The sequence below is a fragment of the Pleuronectes platessa genome, chromosome 23 (assembly GCF_947347685.1).
Source record: "Pleuronectes platessa chromosome 23, fPlePla1.1, whole genome shotgun sequence".
In the NCBI taxonomy this organism is placed as follows: Eukaryota; Metazoa; Chordata; class Actinopteri; order Pleuronectiformes; family Pleuronectidae; genus Pleuronectes; species Pleuronectes platessa.
In genome coordinates, this window is record NC_070648.1 from 1,919,230 (window position 1) to 1,942,671 (window position 23,442).

The following is a 23,442-nucleotide window of genomic DNA, read 5'->3' on the forward strand; positions in this document are numbered from 1 at the left end:
GTTTTACTGAGCAACAGCGCCCCCTGCAGTATCACTAAGTGTGTGTCTGTCTCTGTGTGTGTGTGTGTGTGTGTCCAGGTGTCTGCCGAGGTGCAGCAGGAGGTCCTGATGCGTCTGATCCGAACCGACCCGGACATCATCGACTACCTGCTGCGTCGGAAACTCAGGTAACCATTAAAACCAGTCCCCCATAACACTGGTCTGGCCCCGCCTCCTGTCCTGACTGGTTCCTGTCTCCCGTCAGCAGCAGCCACCTGACAGCAGAGGGCGGCAGTGAGTCCGGAGGCCGCCGGGACACAGGGGCGTCTCTGGACTCTGTGGGGGCGTCCAGCGGGAGTCTGTCCCCTCTGGAGCCCCCCTCGCCTCTGTTCCCCCCCGATGGCAGCGGGGGGGAGGGCAGCCTGACCAGCGAGGTGTTCCTCAACGTGCTGAAGCTGAACCAGAACCGTAAGCGGCAGGAGACCAGATTCGGTACCTTGATTTACTGGAGTCCATATTGTTTGAATCTTTTGTTTAATATGAATCAGAACAAAACGGTCCCGTCTCCTCCCGCAGGTGACGTCCCAGCAGGGAAATCCATCAGCCACATTCGCCAGTTCCACTCCCACCACAACCTGCTCAGCCTGGCCCACTCCTCCCACTCTTCCTCCCACTCCTCCTCCCACTCCTCCTCCGAGCCTCATGACCGCCGGGGCCCCCTGGGGGCGGCCCTCAGCTTCTCCCTCGGCGGCGGCGGCAGCTGCTCCAGCCTCAGCGGCTCCAGTGAGAGCAGCATCTGGGTGAGGCAGGCGCCGCACGAGGACAGCAAGCCGTCGCCCGCCGCCAACTTCTGGGACTTCTTCACCGGGAAAGGGTCGGGATCAGAGACGATGGTATGATGAAGGGCGAGAGGAAGACGAGGGGAGGAGGGGAGAGCAGGTGTGGAGGTCAGAGGTCAGAGAGAAACTGGTCCTGTGACATTTACAGAAAGGAAAAGTATATTTTCAGGATTAAAAATGCGTCTGAGTCACATCAGACGTCTCCATTTTGATGTAAATGCTCCTGGTTGGAAGTTCCCTCTCTTCTGACCTCACTCCTGAACGAGGAACACCAACAAGTGAAGAAGGAAAATGTCTGAAAAACACTCAAAACATTTTTTAAAGACAGTTTGAGGCCAAACATTTGAAGCACGAGTTGCTCGGACCAGGACCAGGACCAGGAAAGAGTTTCAATAAGCCACCATGAGATTATCAGGAAGTGGATTGCAGTACTAATGTAATACAATGTGTATATATAATGTGTACATGATGTATTCCTAAGTTTACAAACCTTTTGTCTTTACTCTATGTAGACGTGTGTAACTGTAGCTTCACCTGTAACCACCAAAGAGCAGACTCCTTCTGGTTTCTGTTGTTTTCACCTTTTCAGCTCCAGAGGAAGATTTCAACCTTCAGATGATTCAATGTCAATAAAACAGATCAAACACAAACTATATCAAAAGAAACAAGATGTTTTATCTGCGTCTCTTTCCTGTTTGTGTGTTTGTCAGCAGGATTTTCACAAAACTTGGTGGAAAGCTGTGATATTAGTTAATTCTATTTTTGATATCAAGGATTCAGGATCCACAGCTTTCTTTATAAATCCTCCTATGATCATGAGCATTTAAGACTTTATATTTCATTATAAGGTAATGATTGAAATGTGTTGAATCAAGAGCTTTGTGTGACCTGACGTCTGAGAAACTCTCAAGCTTCCAGGAGTGCACTAGCCTCGTTCCACCACTAGAGGGAGACATTCACCACGTTAGCTCACTTTGCTCCTGAACTCGTGTCACCTCAGGAAAACTTTTTGATAACCGTGTTTATGTTTTGGGGGGAAAAGCCAAACAGCTGAAACTGAACCGATGTTTGTGTCTGGAGTCTGTGTCATCTACACTTACTTAGAATAATTTCAGGCCCTGTCTTCAGAACAAAGTATAAATAAAAATTTGATATGCACAAATGCAACTGTCTGGAAACACCTGTAAAAGAAAACACAGCAGATGATTTCACACAAATTAATCCTGAGAATCGGCCGCAGAGTAAAAAGACACCAGACGATTCTTTAAAACCAGTTTGTTTTATTTCAAACAGTTCGGACGCCATCAGAAACCAGTCGTCCACTGGGATCAGACCGAACCTCAGCTGCACAGACACAAACTCACAGGAGACGAGGATCCACTTTGAATCCAGACTCACAATCCACACTTCATTTAGCAAAGACACCAAATGTGTTTTCTTTCTTCCTTGGTTCACTTTGGTGTAAATAAGTTGTTTCCTGGTTTGTGTCTGTGAAGCTGTTGTGTTAACGACACGTTGTCGTCTGTCACATGATTCAAACATTTACATTCATGTCTTTTAAAAGAAGAAGTGATGTGAAGTCCAGACATTTCAGAGGAAACAAAGTTCAACTGTTAAAGGAAAAATCCATCTGCACTTTTTTATTCAATGACTTTGTGGCTAAATGTTGGATTTTGCACGTCAGGCAGCATTTACTACATTTCCCATCATGCCTTTCTTCAAACAGCTCATATCTCCTTCGGTCATTCTGAAGTTTTGAAGAACAGAAATATTCTCTCTCTTTGCAGATGACAACTTATTTTAATTTTTCTCGACCCTATAGAATATCTAATCTGTTGAATTTTCTTTCATATAAATCTGTTTTGCAAAGAAAGATATTGACCCAGATATTTAAATACTGAACATTTAAGGCTGAAACAAAACATTTAGATAAATTCATTTGAAATTTAACGTTTCAAGTAAATTTGTCATTAACCTCCAACTAAATATTTGACTGTTTCTAAACAAATCTTTGGAATGTCTTTGCTGTAACTATCGATAAATCAGCTACAAACTAATTTAAGCTCTATTAATTATTCTGTATGTAACTGAAAGTGGATTTTTCCTTTAACACAGTGATTCACTTGACAGTTTTCGGTCAGTTTCTTATAAAACGTCTCTTCTTCTTTCTCGTTACAATACTTCGACCAATCAGTTTTGTCTGGGGCTGCTTGTTTTAGTATCCTTGTGATTCCACATGGGTGGGGCTTATCATTGTATTATAATTAAGCCCCAGACACATTCATTCAATTAAAAGTAGAGACAAAAAAACATCCACTAACATTTTCCATCTAGGTCAGTTGATTATTTCCAGCAAGCAATTCATTATATTCCAATAATAATAACATCTGTATTTATGTACACGTCAACACCTCTCGTCACAAACGTCCAGGAAACAAAATCAAACCCTCAGAACATCCGGAGCTGCCTACGCAAGAATGGTAGACTCTTAAAATTAGTAGAATATATCAAAAACAAGAGAAACATCTAGGAAAATAAGAAGTTAATATAAACATTCATATAATTAATATTTAAATAAAAAGAGCCTTGTTTTCAACACGACTTTCCAAAGCGAACATTTCAACCAACACGTTAATATTTGGGGCGCCGACGACTTCTGTGAAAGTTTTTATTTCCTCGTCTGACTGAATTCTGAGGACTTCATCTCCCATGAGGCTGTTTGTGCTTGTTACTGTTCTTCTACATCTCGAGAGCAAAGGAAACGTTCCTTTGAAAAGGTTTGAAACTCAACTTTATTTTTGAAGTCTTCCAAAAGTAAATCAAACCTCAAATAAACGTCTCAGGAAATAGCAGCGCAGGAAAAAAGGTCAATAGTGTTGAACTCGACCGAGTGAGGGAGGGAGGAGTCGGGAGGAGACGTCTGGAGTCGCCTGCTCTCCTTCTGAGATTCTAACAGAGATTTAAGTCGATGGAGATTTGATCCACGACTTGGAACTGGAACATTTCAGTCACTTAACTAAATATAAACTAGTTTTATCGTGTGAAAATACAAACCAGAGGATTAGTTCAAAGATAAAAACACGAGGCAGGTGCAGAGTGAAAACCTGTTGGTGAAGTTTATCAGCACTAAAAAGTTCCATCCCCCCGGGCAGAAACTTTTTTCCCACGTGTAGTTTCCTACAGGAACTAAATTTAGTTTGTGCTTCCTCTCGTCAAACCCAAAATAAACACGTGGGGCTCGTCGGGTCAGAACAAACGAGGTTCTGCTCTGAACATTCTTCCGGTCACGACTTTAATAAGAGGCGACGTGATGTCAGTGTAAAACAAGACCATGTTTCTGGCCTAAGAAGGAGAGAGAGCGACTCGAGGGTCCGAACCCAGACTGTGTTCTCCGGGTCAAGCAGCGGCAGCCCTGGTTTCATTTCACTGTACATTTGAACATTCAGATAATACTTGAGTCACCGCCCGGCCACTCAGCCGCTGTGGAATATAAACAAGCTCAAACGCTGCAGAGAGAGAAAGTCTCCGTTCACTTTCCATCTGCTGCAGCTCCGTGGGAGAGGGGGGGCTCGCTTGTTAAACCAGGACAGCCCGGTCGGGTGGAGCCTCGTGAGCTCAGCAGTGTAAAACTAGAGATGTTCCGATGCCAATAACAGCAAGTCAGTGAATACACGTCCTCAAAGTCCTTCAAAGTGTTTCAGTCAAAACTGCAATTTCATTTCCCCAGAAATCAATTCTTCTTCTTCTTCTTCTGAAGTTCTGCTGTTCTTCCACGAGCAGGTACTGATTTTAGAGCAGCGAAGAAGAAGTGATTTTGAGTTAGAGTTGCGTTAGCCGGAGTTAGCTAACAAGTAAAGTTTTAAAGTAAAAAGACTTAAAATAGAGAATAAAATATGTTAAACAAGTTTTTATCCTGGTTAAACACACTGGTGTTGGCATCGGAACATTTTGACGTAAATCAAACTTCAAAGAACAAGATGAAAGGAAAAGTAAAACATTGAAATGTTTCCTGTTTCTCATGAATTCAAACTAAACTTTACGCGTTAATGAATCGATTTGAGGAGTTTTAACACTGACTGGTTGATAAAAGCTTCACTTCAGTCACAAGCGTTCATATCTAACCACCGGCAGGATGACTCAGCGGTGAATCAGAAGCTGTGACCTTCCTTCATTGTGCCCGATACCGATCAGAGGAAGTCGTTTTAACCACAACAACAAGCATGAGGCCGTCTCATCACATCCACGAGTCGGGGAGCGACTGTGGGCGAGCGCCACGCGAGGCGAGGGGAAAAAACGTGTTATGTAAAAGAGCCGAGCGGCTGCAGCTGCACAAACCAGAGCTGATCTGTGCCAGCGGCTGATTGGAGGATGACGCTGTGTGCCAGCCTGCAGCGGGGGGGGGGGGGGGGGGGGGGGGCACGGAGGAGTTCAGGGTTCGCTGTCGATGAGTAAAGCTTTAAAAAACAAAAAGGGAACTGAACATTCACGGGCTTCATGTAGTGTCTGTGCCTCTCTCTTTGTATGTGAGCCTTTAAAATGACATTTGAAGGAGTGTTTAAAAAAGCAAACTGCAGAAAGGGATTGTGGGTAAATGTCTGAACAGGAAACGCCTGCTTCAAAAGGTTTAACTAACCACCTGACCTCTCTTCCTTTAGGGTCTGTGGCCCCGACTATGACACAACACACCAGTGACTCTTATACTTCCACTTAGAGCTCAACTTTCTATGCGGGCAGCCAATCAAATTGTGTTAATGGGAACGAGGAGGAGGAGACTGGTTTCTTCTCTTTAGCATCGACAGCTAGCACGACAGCTTAGCATTGAACTGTGAGTGTTTTAGTTCCGTGAAGATAATAAGAGGCCAAACCTTGTAAATAATCAATAAAAATATAAACGGTTAAATTACACCAACTGTTAAATTGTATTTCTGTCAGATTTTCAGAATTCAAAATGAAAAATTAGCGTGAATTTTCAGTCAAAGACGTTTCTGGTGAGAAGCGTCCACACGTCTCCAGTGGTTAGCGACAGAACACGATCACGCTGTGCGATGAGGAAACGATGTGTCGGTGGTTGTTTTGTTGTGACACGATGTTTGTTTGTGTGTTGGTGGATGTGTGTGTGTTAGCATGAAGCGAAGGAAAAGCTCCACGGTCCCTGTGGAAAGCGGATTGAGCTCAATATCACACGCACACTAAAAGAAGACATGATGGTAACCATGTCGAGGATGATTGGCAGCCTCTGGTGTCTCCTCCTGATTGGTCGATCTGCTACACCGCCCCCCCCGGCCCTGCAGCGTTTACCTCGGTGGTGAACCGGCGTGCACACGGTGATGTCAGCCTCTTGGATTGGCGTTAATCACGTCGTCCCCGGAATCGAACGGGCGTAATCCAGGAGGCTGCCATGCGACCTGCGCACGTCTCCACCGATCCGAGTGGGCGCTCCAGTGCAAATCTCCGCCCACAGGGAAATAAAGCCCGGATACTGGTGTGAGCGTACTGGGCGGAGCCGGTAGCAGCGGTAAGCCCCTCCCCCTCTGTTGAGTGACAGTCTGTGGGGGTTTGAGTGGCGGCTGGTTCAGTCTCTGGACTGGTAGAACAGGATGTATCCTGACTCAGAGTTCTTGGAAATGTCCGACGTGAGGCCGTAGAACTCCTCGATCGCCTGGGCGTCGATTTTCTACGAGGAGAGAAGACGGAGGTTGAGTTGAAGCTCGACACGATGTTGTGACACATGAGAAGAGTTCGTTCTCTCAGTTCAGATCTTATCTCCAAACTCCACCTCCGGCTGAAGCTCCTCCATCATCTCACATCCACATTCCAACATGTTAAAGACTCAAACTCAGGTCAGAACATCACATTTACCTCCAACTTTTTTACATGTTTATATAAAACATTCTTTTCTATTTCAAATCTGCTCTGATAATGATGAAGTTACTTCAAGGAAAGCAGCACAGTTATACAGAAGCTGAGCATCATGATAGAAACCACTTTGTGTGTTTTATGTGAACATGTGACCTGTTTCTGTCTCAGAATCAAAGTTAGTAGAAAAAGAAAAGATGTTATTCACAGTTTCCTACGAACACAACACAGAAGTTTTATCTTCTTTGAGTCTGAGAGACAAACCCGAGCTGTTACTGCAGAGATCAGGATGATTTGTTTTTATTAGAACTGAAAGAGGGAGAATTGATCTGTGACCAGCTGCTCTTCACTTTGCTCCCCCCCCCACCGCAAACCGTTTTGAACATTAGTTTCCACTTATTCTCCAGACACGGACGACGGGTCTTTGATCTCTGTTTCATTTCTGTGTTGTGTTCAACTCGGTTGTGTAACTGTTTCACCAGCTTTACTTTTCATTTGCTCACAAATCTCCATTTAAACGTGAGCAGGTTGACGCCTGTTTCTCATTTGGTGCCGCGGCTCTCGGTCCAGGAGAGGATGAGGCTGAAAACTAACTTTTATAAAACATATTTGTTGATCGGAGGTGAAAGGAGTTCAGAAAGAGCCACGGAGCTTAACAAGGAAAGATAAGACAGATCAAACTGAGGAGAGAGGGTGGAAGCTAAAAAACAATCCATTAAAAAGAAGAAGAAAGTTTGAGTTTCAGCTTTGCAGACTCAGCCAGTTTGAGTCCACTGGACCAGATGTTCCAGGAGGATTCTTTACCATCCAAGTGGAAAAACACACGGCTGCCATCAGCTCCAAACATCCGTCCCTGAAGACTGTGCCTGAGCCGCAGGGGGAACCTCGAGATCTAAAGTAAAATAAACTCCTCTAATTGGGTAAAAGTTCCCAAAGACTCGACTCCACTGCAGGTTTCAAGTCTATTTAAGGCAAAGTGGAATCGTGGATGAAGTGGAACTGGATGAGAAGCGATGAAAAACATTCTGTCGCTTAATATGAAGAATGTACAAGCTGGACCAGTGTGGAAAGCTTTAGAAAACCAGTGTAACCAGTGCAGTCTGGATTCATTTAAACTGTTGCATGTTCAGGTCCTGGATCAGATTAAAGGGCCTCATCATTGATAATTTGATAAATTCTCAGTTAAAAAGGAAAGTATAAAGAGAAGCGAGGGATAAAGAGCAAATGAGTTATTCCCATTCTAGGTCTTGTCCTCAGGTATTTCAATCTCTCTAATCCAAAGCAGGTCTTCACTTTCCCCCGATCACTAAAACACGTTTTCAGCTCCTCGCTCCTCAGCTGAGGTTTGAAGTATGTAAGTGGAGCCGTGGTAGGAAATCCAAACACAACACCGGGAGCGCCAGGATCTGCAGCGTGAGGCTGTTTGAGATTCCTGTCTGGTTGAGATGAGACAGGAAACCTCCGAATGAGAGTGAGAGGAGCCGAGGAAGGACTCCGTGGTCTGGAAGGTAAATGATATCCCTGTGGTCGACTGGGTTTCCTGATCTGACCTTAAGTGATGGTTGTTCACACCATTTCAACCCGGAGGAACATAACCCCCCCCCGGCCACTGGCTGTCACCAGAGCCCGAGCACGAGAGGAAGCGGAGCGAGGGAATCGAACCTACCTCCACGATGTCGTCATCGAACAGCAGCCAGAAGCCGTGGCTCTTGACGATGGTGATGTAGTGTCCTCGGTTGGGACCGCTGCAGAGACGGAGAAGACAAAGAGAGACACACACAGGAGACATTAGACAGTTTCAAACAGTTGTAATAAGAACATTAAGACATTTAGAAAGCTGAGCCGGGGGACCGACCTGCCGCAGTGCACCACCACCGCCACCAGGTCGTACATGCGGTCGGGGTTGGTGGCGTCCCCGGACGTGTTGAAGAGGCGGAGCTCCAGCGGGAAGACGACGCGATAGGACAGTTTGGTGTAGCGGTGCAGCTGGTCCATGTATTTAAAGCGCTTCAGGTGGAGGGCGAGGATCATCGGGAGCTTCTTCACCCGCATCCTGACACAGAGACAGAGAGTTAATGGTGGGGTGTCGTTTTTTTTCATACAGTCCCTGAACTCAACGTAAAGAAGAAGACTGCAAAGTGTGTTTTGGGCTTTAAAGAGATACGAAGGTCAGTGGAAATAAACCACAGACGCAGTGATGGTGAGTCGTCCCTGGACTGGAAGTCAAGAGGCCTAAAAGCTTTCCATGTCCACACCAGTTACACTCCAGTCTCCCAATCAGGAGCAAGGACTGGGTTCTTGGACGCTTTGTGTTAATCTTAATTTGGCTCAGGCTCTCTCAGCGTTCTGCTCAGTGTCACCACGAGGCCCGGTGCTTTCAGGCTAATGGGTTTTTAGCCGCTGCACTTAGACTTTAAAAACACACATCATGAACTTCTGTGACAGGAAGTCCCCCTGGCTGGTTTGCAGCAGTGACACCAGATGTGGGTTCAGGGGTTTCTATCTAATAGAACAAATCAGAAGGACGGAAAAAAACCAGAAGCTGCCGTCACTCACCTCTTCTGTGCTTCCTGTTTGCTGCGACACTGCTCACAGTAGTACTTGTATTCACTGCATAGTGTCTCCGTGTTGCTGAAGCCCCTGTTCACAACACAAACACACAAACACACACACACACACACACACGCAGCTTGAGATAAACTGCGATCATCCCCCTTCTTTCCTCCATCAGATGAGCGGTGGTTACCTCAGACAGTGCGTGATGGACGTGTTCTGCTCCACGTCCACCGACAGGTCCAGGAAGTCCTCGTCTTTACTGCTGACCTGGACACAGGTGAAGGGTCGGGATCATTAACACACACCCCCCCGTCTTCAAGTGGTGACAACACAACATGTGAACCGACACTCACAGCTTCACAGTTGAGACATCGCGTCTCGTTGGTCAGTGTTCCCTGGAAGATCTCGTGGACCCACGTCTGCTGCGTCTCCTTTGCTCCTTCACCTTCACCTCCTCCCTCACTTCCTCCCCCTGTACTTCCTCCTCCTCCTCCTCCCCCTGCCCCTCCGTTCTGCACCAGCTTCCCATTCTGCTGTCGCTCCTGGCTCTTCTCCTCCTGGAGCAGGTCTGCGATGGTGTTGAGGAGGTAGTTGAGGAACTCGTGGGCGTCCTGCTGCATGTAGTTGTCAAACAGCTCTGAGGGGGAGAGACAGAGAAATATAGAAACAGAGAAAGAGGTGGAGAGAGGAAAACAGGCAGATGGGGAAGGAAGAGAGGAAGCTCATGTTAACGAGAGGAAATGAGCTCATTAAGATCGATTCTTCTCCATCATCTGCTTCTCATTCCTGGATCTGTCTGATGATTCTGTTTCCTCAGCTGTGAGACTAACTTCTCAGCTGAGATAAGTTCCCGCCTCTCAAACTTTTTATTTTATCTTCTCCAAACAATCAAGTGCCTCGGCTGTGTGGCTCCCGGTGAGAGGAGGTTTACCGTTCTCTTTTCTCAGCCGCGAGATGAATTTCTTGGGCGGGATGACTCCGACCTTCTTCTTCTGCGTGGCGATGCTGTTGAAGAGGTCGGACAGACAGGTGAGGAGCGACTCCTTACGACGCGGCTGCACCTGAAGAGGAGGAGGAGGAGGAGGAGGAGCATGAGGAGAAGGAGGAGGACACACCTGTCACACCATAAAAGACGGAAACAACCCAGTGAACCAGCCTTTGTAATAAATCATAAAAACTAAATGTTCCTCTCATCTCTTACCTTGTACGCCAACACCTTCTCCCTGAACGGCCGACAGAAGTACAGCGCCTGCAGCACCGAGTTACAGTAGCACGTGTTGCCAAACTACAAGAAGAAGAAGAAGAAGAAGAAGAAGGAGAAGAAGAAGAAGAAGAACACAGAGGGAAGGAAACACACAGTGAGCGGAGGGGGTGTTTGTTACAGTCGACAAAGTGCTGCTCATCCTGTGAACTGTTGTGTTTCTCTTTTATTTTGAAGGTCTGGACCTTGAGAGAACTTGAGATAATGAATGACAGCGTTTGGAATCAACAGCAGTGAACTTCATACACGATGTGTGTGTAGCTGTGTGTGATTGACGGACACTTACGTTGACCAATCCGAAGTAGTGTTCATTAACGGGAAACTGTTCCGGTCCGATCTCCTTTTCCAAGGCTGAGGCATTGGCGCCCTGCGAGGGGCGGAGCAAAGGGTCACGATGACATCACAACTGTGGCATAAACATTTCCCTCGTACATTTGTTCTTTGTTATCATAATTTCCTCGACACTGTAATAAAATTATCCGCGAGAGAAACTTCCTTTGTCGTTCGTTTCCTTCCTCGTCTTTGTTTTCCTGCTCTGAACCATCTGTTTGCTGCAGCTGGGTTTCCTGCTTCATATCCTCTCTTACCTCTGCACAGCGTTAGGCTCATTATGTGTTCGTCTATTATATTACACAAATGAAAAACCATCTTCCTCGTGTTAATCTTTCATTACTTCGACGATTCTTTTCATTTATTGGCTCAAAACCTGTTGTTTTTAGTTTGTGTAGCAGTTTGAAAGTCTGCATTTCTACACACACATTTAAAAGAAGCTGTGAAGAGTGTAGCTCGGGACACAACTTGCGTTCAGGCGTTCTGTTTGTGTGTCTGGTTCAGGCAGCACGGGGGGGGAAAGAGGATCCTGACGCTAACGATGATGCAGCTTTTCCTACGACGAGGTGAAGCTGCCGACCCCGGTGGAGCCACGGTTACTCATCCTCACACTGTGTGATGTCAACAACAGACCGACTGAGGTCATCCATCGAACAATCGCGACCTCGGAGCGACACAAACACAAACACAAACACGCTCTGTCACGCCAGGCGATCGCACAAAGGGCCAGATACATAAACTGCCTGAGGACAGGAAAAGATTAATTCAGGATGAGCTGTTAAAACAAACTGTGAGATTTATGTTTTCAGCGTCAACAGCTTCAGGAGAAACTGGATTATGAGACAGACTGGTTCTTCTGTTTTGTTGCTGCATCAGTCTGAAGCAAAGGACTCTGATATTTTACGTTCACACATAAAAACATCCGGCCTTCAGTGTTTGTCTGGAAGACGTCCAACAGCCAATGAGATGTTCTGATCCCTCTCAGTTGGAATGTAGTGAACATCTGTGACCACTGTCGTCCCCACATTCACATCAAATCATCAATATCCGTCCCTGAAAGACACAGACAACTCAGAGGGGACGTTATGGACACGGCTCCGGCTCCAGCTGAACGCTCACATTCACACTTTCACGAGCCAAATTGATTTTCACACAATTAAATGACACAAACAAAAAACCTTGTGGACAGAAGCCGGTCGGCTCACAAACCTGCCAACCACAGCTTTGTGAGTGTTTAAATGGGGTTACACGGGCCCAGTGTGTGTGTGTGTGCACGGTCTTTAACAGCATGCATGTGCCACACACACACACACTAACACACAGACACACACACACCATCCTCGTTGGCATCAGCCTGACCGTCTGTCGGCTCTGAAAGGTTCAGCGGCTAAGTTTCAGTCACAAGTTAATCTTGTAGTTTTAAGCTATGTGTGTTGTGTGTTGTGTGTGTGTGTCTCTACCACAACACAACATACAGAGCTGTCACAGCAATCGACCTTTCCCCCCCTCGACCTCACACTTGTTGCTGGGGGGGGGGGGGGTCTACAGTGCGGCTGCAGGTCTTTGAGCATCAAGTGAGTTTCTGTGGCTTCATTTCAAAACCTTTTCATTTGCTTCTTTTAAAGAAAGAAAATTTGAAACTATTGACGATCAGAGAGAAACTCAGCAGCAGAATCTTCTCCCAGGGATCAAGTGGAGTTTTACAGGTTGACCTCTGACCCCTGACTCTGCAGAATATCTGTACAGAGATCACTGAGGTATCAGGATTTCAAAACCTTTAGAGTCGCTTAGTTTTAAAGGGTTTGAATGTCCTGAAACTTTATTAAAACGTGAATGTGGACAGTTGGCAAAACAACCAGTGAGTTCACTAAGTATTAAAACCATTAAAATACACTGGTTTGAAATCCTGCAACTTTATGGATCCTGGTAATTCAGAGCAGAATTCAGACTGAAGCTCAGACAGGTTAGAAACAGCTGATGATGATGATGATGATGATGAAGAAGGATTAATCTGATTAAACCTCACAACCACCCGCAGCTGTGGTCAAACCGCGGGTTGAACATCAGCAGAGGTGGAACGTTTCAGGCTCGAGTCCCATGACAGGAAACACTGGATTTCTCTGGATCAGCTGTGGGGGGTGTTGACATCCACTGGTTCAACATGTTCACCAGTTCACTGTGTGTAACTGGTTTGATTCCAATGGAAACCAGCTGTAATCTGCTGGTTCTCATGTGGACTCGCGCTGAGTAAACAACTTCACAACTCACCGTTTGGCTAGCAGGCTAGGCTAAGCTAAGCTGGACCCCACTGCCCTTCCGGTGTAAACACACTGAAACCCGGGTAAATAAACAGAGGGACACCGCCCCGACTCCCACACGGAGCCGGGGCTACTCCACCGAACCCCGCGGCCCACGGAGCTAACACTACCGGGCTGAGCACCACAACTCCCCGTGTTATTATCCTGTTGCTAGCCGCGCAGCTAGCTTAGCGCCCCGGCTCCACTCGCCCGGGCAGAGGGTCGAGCCGCCGCGGGGGCAAGAGGCTCGAGTCGCCGCGGGGCTGGGGCCGAAACCTCGGCTGCTTACCATCGTACAAATCGAGGCGATCTTTCGGACTGTCATCAGTATTTCCATCCGCAAGCCGCCATGCTGGACCGAGCCCCGCCGATGAGATGTAGAGAGGAGCCGCTGCGGCTGCACAGTTCCGGGGGAGGGAGCGTCTCTTGCCCTGGTGTCCGACTGCTGTCAGACCGCAGGGCGCAGGCAGCACTTCCGCTCCGGAGCTGTCAACATAATCATAGTGGTAATAATATATAATAATTATTGTTACTTTTATTATTTGTAGTAGTAGTAGTAGTAGTAGTAGTATTGCTGTAAGTGTTATTTCGGTGATGAAACAATTGCCTGTTGCAGCCTTACACTTGACATAATTGTAATTATTGTCATTTTGTCATAATTCTGTTTATATTATCTTATATTTTATTATATTGTATTATATTATATTGTATTATACTGTATTATATTACCATCCATCCATGTTCTACATCACGTGTCCGGTGAGTCCTATACGTGTCACATATTACATGATATATGTACTTGTAGTATGTAATACTATACTTACGATAGTAGTAAATACGTTTACTCTTATTATTACCATTAGTGTTAGTAGGCTAGAAGTAGTATGAGCATAGTTAGTATCATTAGTATGATCTGTAATACATGATAATAACGGTTATATTGTTCAGTTTGAGTGTTTGCTTTACTTTGAAAGTAAAAGGAATTGACTTCCGGTGTCACTTGGGGTGATTCTGTCTGACTTCACGCTTCCTGTGGTCCAGCCTGAGGGAGCGCTTGTTAGTGTGATTCTGAACACGGGGGTGGAAGAGGCGGGCGGTGCTTGGTGTCACTGGCTGCAGGGGACGATCCTCAATTTACAGTTTTACAAAATAAAGTAAAACAAGTGATTCATGATGTTTTGGGAAGTTGTGACATCTTTTAACTATTTGTAGTTCAAGTCAAGTGTTTAATATTAATTATTTAATATCATAACAAAATAAACTCTTCACTATTTGCAGTTTGGCTGATTAGAATTTTCAAACTAATCTTGACAATCAGTGAAAATATAAACTGAGGCTTTTCTTTGGCACCAGTTTCTCCATTAGGATCCATTTGTTTTACTGGTTTATTTCCATAACCCCTGTGTTTCCTCGCTGGACCAGAGGAGGTTAATGGTGTCTGGGTCCCGGCTGGAAACTGGATCCCAGTCTGGTCCCATGGGAGCATTAGGGGATGGTTCTCAGTGCACATCCCTCCCTCTCTTCACGCACGGTGCGCGCCGAGCAGCGGGCTGGAGGCAGCGCGGTCACTTCGCTGCTCACACGCCCGGGAGAACTCTCTCCTTCACGGGGGAAGAACTTTGAGGAACTATCTGGATTTATTGCATCTCAGAGAAAAGCCCGTTTCTCCCGGAATGAAGCTGCACGGGTCCGGCTCCGGGATTCCTCTGGAGCTCTGAGGGATTATTATGGGACGTTATGGGAATATTGGAGTGATTGTGTCGGCTCCCTCTCCCCGGGGCGGAGGGATCATTCCCCCCCACTGAGCAGGAGGCTGATCCGAGGGCGGAGAGGAGCTCGATGCGTCTGACTGGAGACTCTGCACCGAGAACCATGAGCAGCGGCGGGTCCGGCAACTTCCTGCTGGTTCCCATCCCGGAGTACCCGCTGCTGGACTGCGTCCCCACCCGGACCGTGAAGATCGTGGTGCTGGGGGCGAGCAACGTGGGCAAAACCGGTACGAACCACAAGACCTCGAATCTATACGTGTGCATTAAAACAGTTATTAGTGATAAAGTGAATATGAATATAAATATCTGCTGGTAAAGATGATGGAGATGTAATACCTATCCTGGACGACAGAGGGAGACATTTCACCTTCTTTGCCAAAAGTGAAGCCAAAGTTTCTCAATCGCCCCCTGGTGGCTGGTTGCAGAACAGGCGATATATCCCACCTCCTCCATGTTAGCTAGTGGGACAATGGAGACGTGTCGTCCATCTTTATTCCCAGTCTACGGTTCTTCTATGGTTTAGCCCCATTCACTCCATTTCAAGGACTGCCCCACTACTGCCCTCTAGGGATCAGTAGGAAGTGGACATGTCTCCGGCTGTGGTTTTACAAACTGGAGCCTTGGGGATAAAGAGGAATGAGCCTTTATGGGACAGTAGGGGTCTGTTACAAAGATGTTATCAAGTTGCATGATGGGAATTCTGGTTTATTGGACATTGACGATCAAGATATTTTGTCCTTTGCTGCTGAAGTTCTGACCATTTTCAGATTTCTTTATAAACTGTGACACTGTCATGTGTGAAACCAGCAGAAATCCACCGATTGGACGAAACTCAGAGAAACAAATCTCTGCAAAAAACCTTGAATCCAAATAAACAAGCGATAAATGAGTCACTGATTTACCAGCAGGACCAGATGACGCAGGGAGGGTTGCGACACATCAGATTCTGTGGTGAACGATTGTGTCTGTTTGTTCTGCTCATCTCTCGGCCATGAAACTCTCTGGAATAAAAAAAAAAACAGCTCGTCAGGCAAACGGGAAATTCCAGTGTCAGTCGCGAGCTGCAAATATTTAACGCTCATGTAGGTCAGTGGGTTTGAATCTGGGAGAATTCTTCTTTCTACTCTGAGCTCAGCCCAGATTTCCTATCATGCAAACACACACACCACAGCACACGACTCTTTAACAACTGTCCTGCACGAGCTGTGGGTTCTTCAGAGGAACCTCCTGACTCCACCTCCTCTTGTCTCCTCCCAGCTCTGATCGTCAGGTTCCTCACCAAGAGGTTCATCGGGGATTATGAGGCCAACACGGGTGAGTTTCCAGCCTCTGAAATATTTAGCAGCGTCAGCAGAAAACCCCCCCGTCCATTCACTCATTCATTCATCCCCCCCCCCGTCTCGTTGGTTCTCCACAGGGGCGCTCTACTCCAGAAAGGTCACCATGGACGGGGAGGAGGTGTCGCTTCAGATCCAGGACACTCCCTGCGTCGCCCTCCAGGTAAACAAAGAGGAGGCCGCCGTGTTTCCACAGATTCAATCAACAGAGAGAATAAACTTCTCTATTGTCACTTTCAGTTTAAAACACAACAGGTGATAATAGAGTATGAGTCACGTCCGGTCTTGATGCAATGAACTCTATATTTAAATCTGGTGCGTTCAGTGAAAAAGTGTAAACACGTCCCTCAGAGGTCGACTTCCATTTCGGTCTCAAAGTAAGTTGAGGAAACGTATTTAAAGAAAGAGGAAGTGACCGTCTCTGGACTCCTGATGAGGATAATGAGTGAGACGTGCCTGGCAGGTCTCCCCCCCCCCCCCCCCCCCCTCCCCCCCCCCCCCACCCCCCCCCCCCCCCCCCCCCCTCAGAGCTGCTCATTTCCTACACAACGTGGGGGGGGCAGATAACGGAGGGGTGAGGACGTGGTGGAGGAGGAAGATGGAGCAGTTTGCAGAGATAAGAAGGAAGTGATGAGGTGTGTTGAGTCGGGAGGAGTCAAGAAGTTAGAGAAGTTCAATCTGAGCTGGAGAGTTTCCACAGTGAGGAACAATCACAAGTAAAAACTTCAACCTGAGAATCATGAACTCTTTTTTATCTCCTGAGGACAGAAGGTTGGATGTTTGGTGTTAATATGGAAAGTGGAAAGTGAGCGTCCAGCTGGAGGACGACTGGGTGGTCCCTGTCGGATCAGGAGGGGCCAGAGGTTCCTTCTGGGAAACAGCTGGTGTGTGTCCATAAACAGACTCACACTCCTCCTCCTCAGTCCTCCTCCTCCTCCTCCTCCTCCTCCTCCTCCTCCTCCTCCTCCTCCTCCTCCTTCTCCTCCTGCAGAAGAATATTTGGGAAGAAAAGAAAATGTGTTTCGGTGACACATCAGAAGGAATAAGACAAACAAGGACAGTAAATAAAGATGGACGAGCAAGTTCTGAATCAGGATTTTATTTTGAAGGATTTGACCATTTACCACTATTTCCTGAAACCTCACACTAATACATTAATAAGATAAATAATACAAATAATCAATAGTTTCATCACTAACCTTGATTATTGAGATATTGACCCGTCTGTCTGTTTCCTGCAGGACGATCCAGAGGGTCTGTACTGTCAGGAGCAGATCAACAGGTCAGACCTTCACTTGAATGACCGACACCTTGTGAGAACTGTATGATGATATATCACCAGATATAATAACTGTTTACCAACTGGTTTTCCAGGTCGATCTACTGGGCAGACGGCTACGTGCTGGTTTTCTCCATCACCGACCACAACAGCTTCCGAACCATCCAGCCTCTCTACCAGCACGTCCGCCGCATCCACCCGTCTGGGAACATCCCAGTGATACTGGTCAGTGTGCGGCCTCCCATAACGATGGACTATTGATTATTACTGATCAGTGATGTGCTCAGGTAGCTTCAGCCTGGTCCAGACCATCCAGACCAGAGGCCTCAGAGGAACAGAAGCAGATACCTCCTGACCCTAATCCCTGTAATCTGCTCTGTAATCTGAAATCTACCACAGGTCGGAAACAAGAGCGACTTGCTCCGAGCCCGACAGGTGCCAGCTGATGAGGGAGAGACGCTAGCATCCTCGCTAGGTGAGACCTCCTCCTCTTCCTCCTCTTCCTCCTCTTCCTCCTCTTCCTCCTCTTCATCCTCTTCCTCCTCTTCCTCCTCTTCCTCCTGCAGCTTCTGCTTCCTCCTTTTCCTCCTGCAGCTTCTGCTTCCTCCTCTTCCTCCTGCAGCTTCTGCTTCCTCCTCTTCCTCCTGCAGCTTCTGTTTCCTCCACTTCCTCCTGCAGCTTCTGCTTCCTACTCTTCCTCCTGCAGCTTCTGTTTCCTCCACTTCCTCCTGCAGCTTCTGCTTCCTACTCTTCCTCCTGCAGCTTCTGCTTCCTCCTCTTCCTCCTGCAGCTTCTGCTTCCTCCTCTTCATCCTGCAGCTTCTGCCTCCTCCTCTTCCTCCTGCAGCTTCTGCTTCCTCCTCTTCCTCCTGCAGCTTCTGCTTCCTCCTCTTCCTCCTGCAGCTTCTGCTTCCTCCACTTCCTCCTGCAGCTTCTGCTTCCTCCTCTTCCTCCTGCAGCTTCTGCTTCCTCCTCTTCCTCCTGCAGCTTCTGCTTCCTTCTCTTCCTCGTGCAGCTGCTGCTTCCTCCTCTTCCTGCTGCCGCTTCTGTCTCCTCCTCTTCCTCCTGCAGCTTCTGTTTCCCCCTCTTCCTCCTGCAGCTCCTGCTTCCTCCTCTTCCTCCTGCAGCTTCTGTTTCCTCCTCTTCCTCCTGCAGCTTCTGCTTCCTCCTCTTCCTCCTGCAGCTTCTGTTTCCTCCACTTCCTCCTGCAGCTTCTGCTTCCTCCTCTTCCTCCTGCAGCTTCTGCTTCCTCCTCTTCCTCCTGCAGCTTCTGCTTCCTCCTCTTCATCCTGCAGCTTCTGCCTCCTCCTCTTCCTCCTGCAGCTTCTGCTTCCTCCTCTTCCTCCTGCAGCGTCTGCTTCCTCAACTTCCTCCTGCAGCTTCTGCTTCCTCCTCTTCCTCCTGCAGCTTCAGCTTCCTCCACTTCCTCCTGCAGCTTCTGCTTCCTCCTCTTCCTCCTGCAGCTTCTGCTTCCTCCTCTTCCCCCTGCAGCTTCTGCTTCCTCCTCTTCCTCATGCAGCTTCTGCTTCCTCCTCCCCCTCCTGCAGCTTCTGCTTCATCCTCTTCCTCCTGCAGCTTCTGCTTCCTCCTCTTCCTCCTGCAGCTTCTGCTTCCTCCTCTTCCTCCTGCAGCTTCTGCTTCCTCTTCTTCCTCCTGCAGCTTCTGCTTCCTTCTCTTCCTCCTGCAGCCTCTGCTTCCTCGTCTTCCTGCTGCAGCTTCTGTTTCCTCCTCTTCCTCCTGCAGCTTCTGCTTCCTCCTCTTCCTCCTGCAGCTTCTGCTTCCTCTTCTTCCTCCTGCAGCTTCTGCTTCCTTCTCTTCCTCCTGCAGCCTCTGCTTCCTCCTCTTCCTCCTGCAGCTTCTGTTTCCCCCTCTTCCTCCTGCAGCCTCTGCTTCCTCCTCTTCCTCCTGCAGCTTCTGCTTCCTCCTCTTCCTCCTGCAGCTTCTGCTTCCTCTTCTTCCTCCTGCAGCTTCTGCTTCCTTCTCTTCCTCCTGCAGCCTCTGCTTCCTCCTCTTCCTCCTGCAGCTTCTGTTTCCCCCTCTTCCTCCTGCAGCCTCTGCTTCCTCCTCTTCCTCCTGCAGCTTCTGTTTCCCCCTCTTCCTCCTGCAGCCTCTGCTTCCTCCTCTTCCTCCTGCAGCTTCTGCTTCCTCCTCTTCCTCCTGCAGCTAGTGCTTCCTCCTCTTCCTCCTGCAGCTTCTGCCTCCTCCTCTTCCTCCTCTTCCTCCTGCAGCTTCTGCTTCCTACACTTCCTCCTGCAGCTTCTGCTTCCTCCTCTTCCTCCTGCAGCTAGTGCTTCCTCCTCTTCCTCCTGCAGCTTCTGCTTCCTCCACTTCCTCCTGCAGCTTCTGCTTCCTCCTCTTCCTCCTGCAGCTTCTGTTTCCTCCTCTTCCTCCTGCAGCTTCTGCTTCCTCCTCTTCCTCCTGCAGCTTCTGCTGCCTCCACTTCCTCCTGCAGCTTCTGCTTCCTCCTCTTCCTCCTGCAGCCTCTGCTTCCTAAAAGGCGAAGGAGGGATTTGATCTCTGTCAAACTTTTCAAACAACTCTCTTGTTTCATTGTTTTAGAGAAGTTCCACCAGTTGAACGTCTTTTCTCTGCAGCTCTGAATTTTCTGCACTCCCTCTGATCTCGATTGACCAATCACAGCGGCTCGCTCCCCTGCCTGCTCCCGTGCACGTGAACTATATCCTGCATGCTGTCTAATGATCGAGGAATGCCGAGCGCTATCTGGAAGATAAGTTCTGATCCTCTGCTCACAGGAGGAGTTTACTTCGAGGCCTCGGCCCGAGAGAACCACGAAGGAGTCCACGGCGCCTTCCTCCATCTCTGCCAGGAGGTGGGACTTGTGTGTTGTTGCTAAAGATGGTTGTCGATGTGCAGAATCTATATCAACACAGATCTGGTGGAGTAATGGGAGAAGATGCCCAGAGGATCATTTTATCTGAGTGTGTTTATACTGTGTGTTTCCTCTTGTGGTATTTAAAGCAGCAGATTTCTGTTTGATGTCAGAGGCTTTGAACTAATGAGGCTGTATCACACGTAGAAAAGAGAAAGAATGATGATTTGATGCAGATTTAAAATTCTTAATATCATTTATTGGACATTTTCGATTGGTTGTAACAAATCAGATATCCCTGTGACAGCCTGAAGTGTTTAACTCGCTCCCGACCTCTCGTCCTCCAGGTGATCCGAGCTCTGGGAGGAGGAAACGGCGAGAAGAGGCGGGGGGGCCTCCACCTGGCTCGACCCAAATCTCCCAACATGCAGGAGCTGAAGAGGAGGTTCAGGCAGGTCCTCTCCTCCAAGGTCAAGTCGGCCACTACTCTCTGATCTCAGCCGGACAAAATGATCTGAAGCAAGATCCCGACAGAGACGGAGACAGAGACGGTCACAGCTTCATCGGAAGATCAGAGTCGTTCATTTTACTCTGAAGGAGAATAACGAGATGTGCTAACGGCAGGAAGACACTCAGATGAACTTCAAGAGAGAACAAGATGTCGTCTGCTCAGATGAATAAAGACAAACACTGAATCTTTCAGGCAGCTGAGCTCGTCTGATGATCAGAGCGCACGTCACAGACTGTGAATCCAACATGGCGTGTTTTTAACATGATGGATATCGAGCTTCTCTGTAAACACGTGAGGAGCCAGATCCTCCGAACACCAACGTCATCATGTCTCAGTTTCCTTCAGCGGCTGAAAAGTGAATTGAATCCATCAAATCAATAAAGATTCACTGAATTCAACCAATCAGTTTTCAGGGAAATGGCAGATGTTGCTAAAGACTTTATTTCAGACTCATTTTTTCATTTATATTTTTATGTTTTCTTTTTTAATTTGGATTCTTTTAGGGGTTTGCTTTATAGAAATAAATCACACTTAAGATAAATGGATGCCTCATCTGAAACTTGACTGAATTAGATTCAATAAAAAACCAATTTCACTTTACACGATTATTCTCAAATAAAAGATTTGATTACAATTATTTGCCCTTTTTAGTTTAATTTAAATTTAGTTCTGCCTAAAGAATCTAAACTGAAGTTGTGATGCTTTAATGGGAATATTTCATTTTCTATTGTTTTAACAGGGACAAAGGTTTTAGTGTCGTGTGGAGTTAATTTAGCTGAACAGGCTTTTTCTTACCAACAAGGGGAACTCTCTGGACCAGTCGCAGCAACGTGTGTGTTTCTGTGTGTGTGTGTGTGTGTGTGTGTGTGTGTTTCTGTGTGTGTGTGTGTGTGTGTGTTTCTGTGTGTGTGTGTTCTGCCGTTCTCATGACCTCTCTCTTATACTGAGACACACACACAAAAAAATTCCCAGTGAAGACAAATTCCACAGCATCTGGAATTTCTTTCATGGTCCCTGAACCGCCACTCAGACCCTTTCTACACAGACACACACAGACACACACAGACACACACAGACACACACTTTAAAAAAAACGTCTGCTGACCCTGACTCGGGACCCTTTGCCCTTTGACCTGTAAAAAGCAGCAGGACTCCATCAGACTCTGGAACAGAAGATAAGATGAAGCTGATTTTGATAAATGCAGAAACCAAATACAAGCGTGGGAGAAAAGATATGTTTCGTATTTTCTGCCACTTTATGTCCAATTTACTTTTGTTTTCTTTTGAAATTCAAACTTTAATCCCCCCCCCCCCCTCACACACCATGTGGCTCCTAAACACCTCCTTCCTGTGGGCCACTGGAACAAGTGCTCCTACATCTCAACTAAACGACCTACCTCCCTTTTCTCCTCCTCCACGCCAGCAGCCATCTCATAACAAGCTTCCAATGAGACTTTATTTGATAGACGAAGAAGTAATGTGACATTTATGAGGCTGCATTTAGAAAACGCAGCCTCGGCTCAACGTTCCCTTTTTGGGTCACGACTGGGAACGCTCAGGTTTCTGGTTTCGGCTCCGGACGTTTAGGAAAACACAGAAACCGAAATACCTTTGATAATGTCACAGAACACTAATGGAACTCAATCCTGCTCCACAGACGTGAAGATCACCGAGAGGATCTCTGCAAAGGCTGAAGCCAAAAACATCAAATCATCCAAGTTTATGTTCAATTACAAAGACTTCTTGTTTGAAATTGGAGGAAATGTTTGACTCTCAGAGCTTCTAATGATGCCAGATAGAGAACGTCTGGGTTTATTCATGCACGTGCACAAGGGAAATGTAGTGCACGTGATATGTATGGTCTTGTTTCAGAAACTCAGGATAATCAGTCTGAGGACCGGGGGAGATTTGGTGAATCTGAGCAGGGACCTCATGGGGGGTTAAAAGATTTCCTGGAACTTAAGTTTAGATGATCCCTGAGGTTCCAGAGAAGGTTCCTGGTTCCTCAGGAAAGTTCGGTGGGAAAGCACTTCAGCAGCAGTGTGGAAGACATTAACCAGCTGTGTGTGTGTGTGTGTGTGTGTCTGTGTGTGTGTGTCTGTGTTCCTGTGTGTGTGTGTGTGTGTGTGTGTGTGTGTTCCTGTGTGTGTCTGTGTGTGTGTGTGTGTGTGTTAATGCCCCAGTGCCCTTTTCTGTTATCTGTAGTAGGCGGCAGGAAGTTACGGCCCCGTCTGAAACCAAGGCCCTGAACCCAGAGAGAGAGAGAGAGAGGAGAGAGAGAGAGAGAGAGAGAGAGAGAGAGAGAGAGAGAGATAGAGAGAGATAGAGAGAGAGAGGAGAATCGAAGTAAAAATAAAAGCATTAAAGAGACAGAGAGTTGACAGAACACAGGGAGGAAGAGGAGGAGGAGGAGGAGAGAGGATATCGGGTGATGAAGTCCGACAGATAAAACTGAGACAGAACATCAGAGACTCTTCAGCTTGTTTGTGCAGACGTGACAACCAGACACCCCCCCCCCCCCAACCCCCCCAGCAGATTGTAGGTGTTCAGTGTGAGTGAAGGGCAGCACTCGTACTTATCTGGTTCTTAAATATGAAAA

General features: G+C 47.3%; 3 protein-coding genes and 1 long non-coding RNA gene across 5 annotated transcripts in view; 2 read left to right on the plus strand and 2 right to left on the minus strand.

Moving 5' to 3' along the window:
• arhgap36 (Rho GTPase activating protein 36) overlaps positions 1 to 878 on the plus strand; it is a 29,596-nt gene extending 28,718 nt beyond the window's left edge. The window contains exons 11-13 of the mRNA XM_053416667.1: positions 79 to 167; positions 245 to 471; positions 556 to 878. Of these exons, the coding sequence (XP_053272642.1) occupies positions 79 to 167; positions 245 to 471; positions 556 to 878 (639 nt within the window). The remainder of the gene's footprint in view (positions 1 to 78; positions 168 to 244; positions 472 to 555) is intronic.
• A 4,788-nt stretch (positions 879 to 5,666) lies between these two features.
• Positions 5,667 to 13,560, minus strand: usp12b (ubiquitin specific peptidase 12b). Of its 2 annotated transcripts, none has more exons than XM_053415745.1 (10): positions 13,408 to 13,560; positions 10,778 to 10,858; positions 10,432 to 10,515; positions 10,162 to 10,291; positions 9,584 to 9,867; positions 9,421 to 9,497; positions 9,231 to 9,314; positions 8,530 to 8,727; positions 8,341 to 8,419; positions 5,667 to 6,492 (listed from the first exon to the last, which is right to left on the minus strand). In XM_053415745.1, exons 1-10 carry the CDS (start codon positions 13,453 to 13,455, stop codon positions 6,391 to 6,393), a joined length of 1,167 nt encoding a protein of 388 aa, XP_053271720.1. In that variant the 5' UTR covers positions 13,456 to 13,560; the 3' UTR covers positions 5,667 to 6,390. The 2 variants fall into 2 exon arrangements, with proteins under 2 accessions (XP_053271720.1, XP_053271719.1); XM_053415744.1 differs by lacking the exon at positions 5,667 to 6,492 and adding an exon at positions 6,808 to 8,175.
• An 881-nt stretch (positions 13,561 to 14,441) lies between these two features.
• rasl11a (RAS-like, family 11, member A) lies at positions 14,442 to 21,477 on the plus strand. The gene is made up of 8 exons (XM_053415746.1): positions 14,442 to 15,114; positions 16,145 to 16,201; positions 16,305 to 16,387; positions 17,466 to 17,506; positions 17,599 to 17,728; positions 17,903 to 17,978; positions 20,256 to 20,332; positions 20,680 to 21,477. Exons 1-8 carry the CDS (start codon positions 14,958 to 14,960, stop codon positions 20,824 to 20,826), a joined length of 768 nt encoding a protein of 255 aa, XP_053271721.1. The 5' UTR covers positions 14,442 to 14,957; the 3' UTR covers positions 20,827 to 21,477.
• LOC128429886 (uncharacterized) lies at positions 14,710 to 16,064 on the minus strand. The gene is made up of 3 exons (XR_008333918.1): positions 15,790 to 16,064; positions 15,224 to 15,506; positions 14,710 to 15,137 (listed from the first exon to the last, which is right to left on the minus strand). It is a non-coding gene; the product is annotated as an uncharacterized LOC128429886 (long non-coding RNA).
• Positions 21,478 to 23,442: the final 1,965 nt, after the last annotated feature.

Excerpts from the sequence above, each read along its gene's own strand:
- usp12b (XM_053415744.1), bottom strand. The coding sequence starts at position 13,455 with ATGGAAATACTGATGACAGTCCGAAAGATCGCCTCGATTTGTACGATG. Across the intron at positions 10,516-10,777 it reads ACTACTTCGGATTGGTCAAC|TTTGGCAACACGTGCTACTG; the intron begins GTAAGTGTCCGT and ends TTCTTCTTGTAG. Across the intron at positions 9,498-9,583 it reads GATGTCTCAACTGTGAAGCT|GTCAGCAGTAAAGACGAGGA; the intron begins GTGAGTGTCGGT and ends ACCTGTGTCCAG.
- rasl11a (XM_053415746.1), top strand. The coding sequence starts at position 14,958 with ATGCGTCTGACTGGAGACTCTGCACCGAGAACCATGAGCAGCGGCGGG. Across the intron at positions 15,115-16,144 it reads GAGCAACGTGGGCAAAACCG|CTCTGATCGTCAGGTTCCTC; the intron begins GTACGAACCACA and ends GTCTCCTCCCAG. Across the intron at positions 16,388-17,465 it reads CTCCCTGCGTCGCCCTCCAG|GACGATCCAGAGGGTCTGTA; the intron begins GTAAACAAAGAG and ends TGTTTCCTGCAG.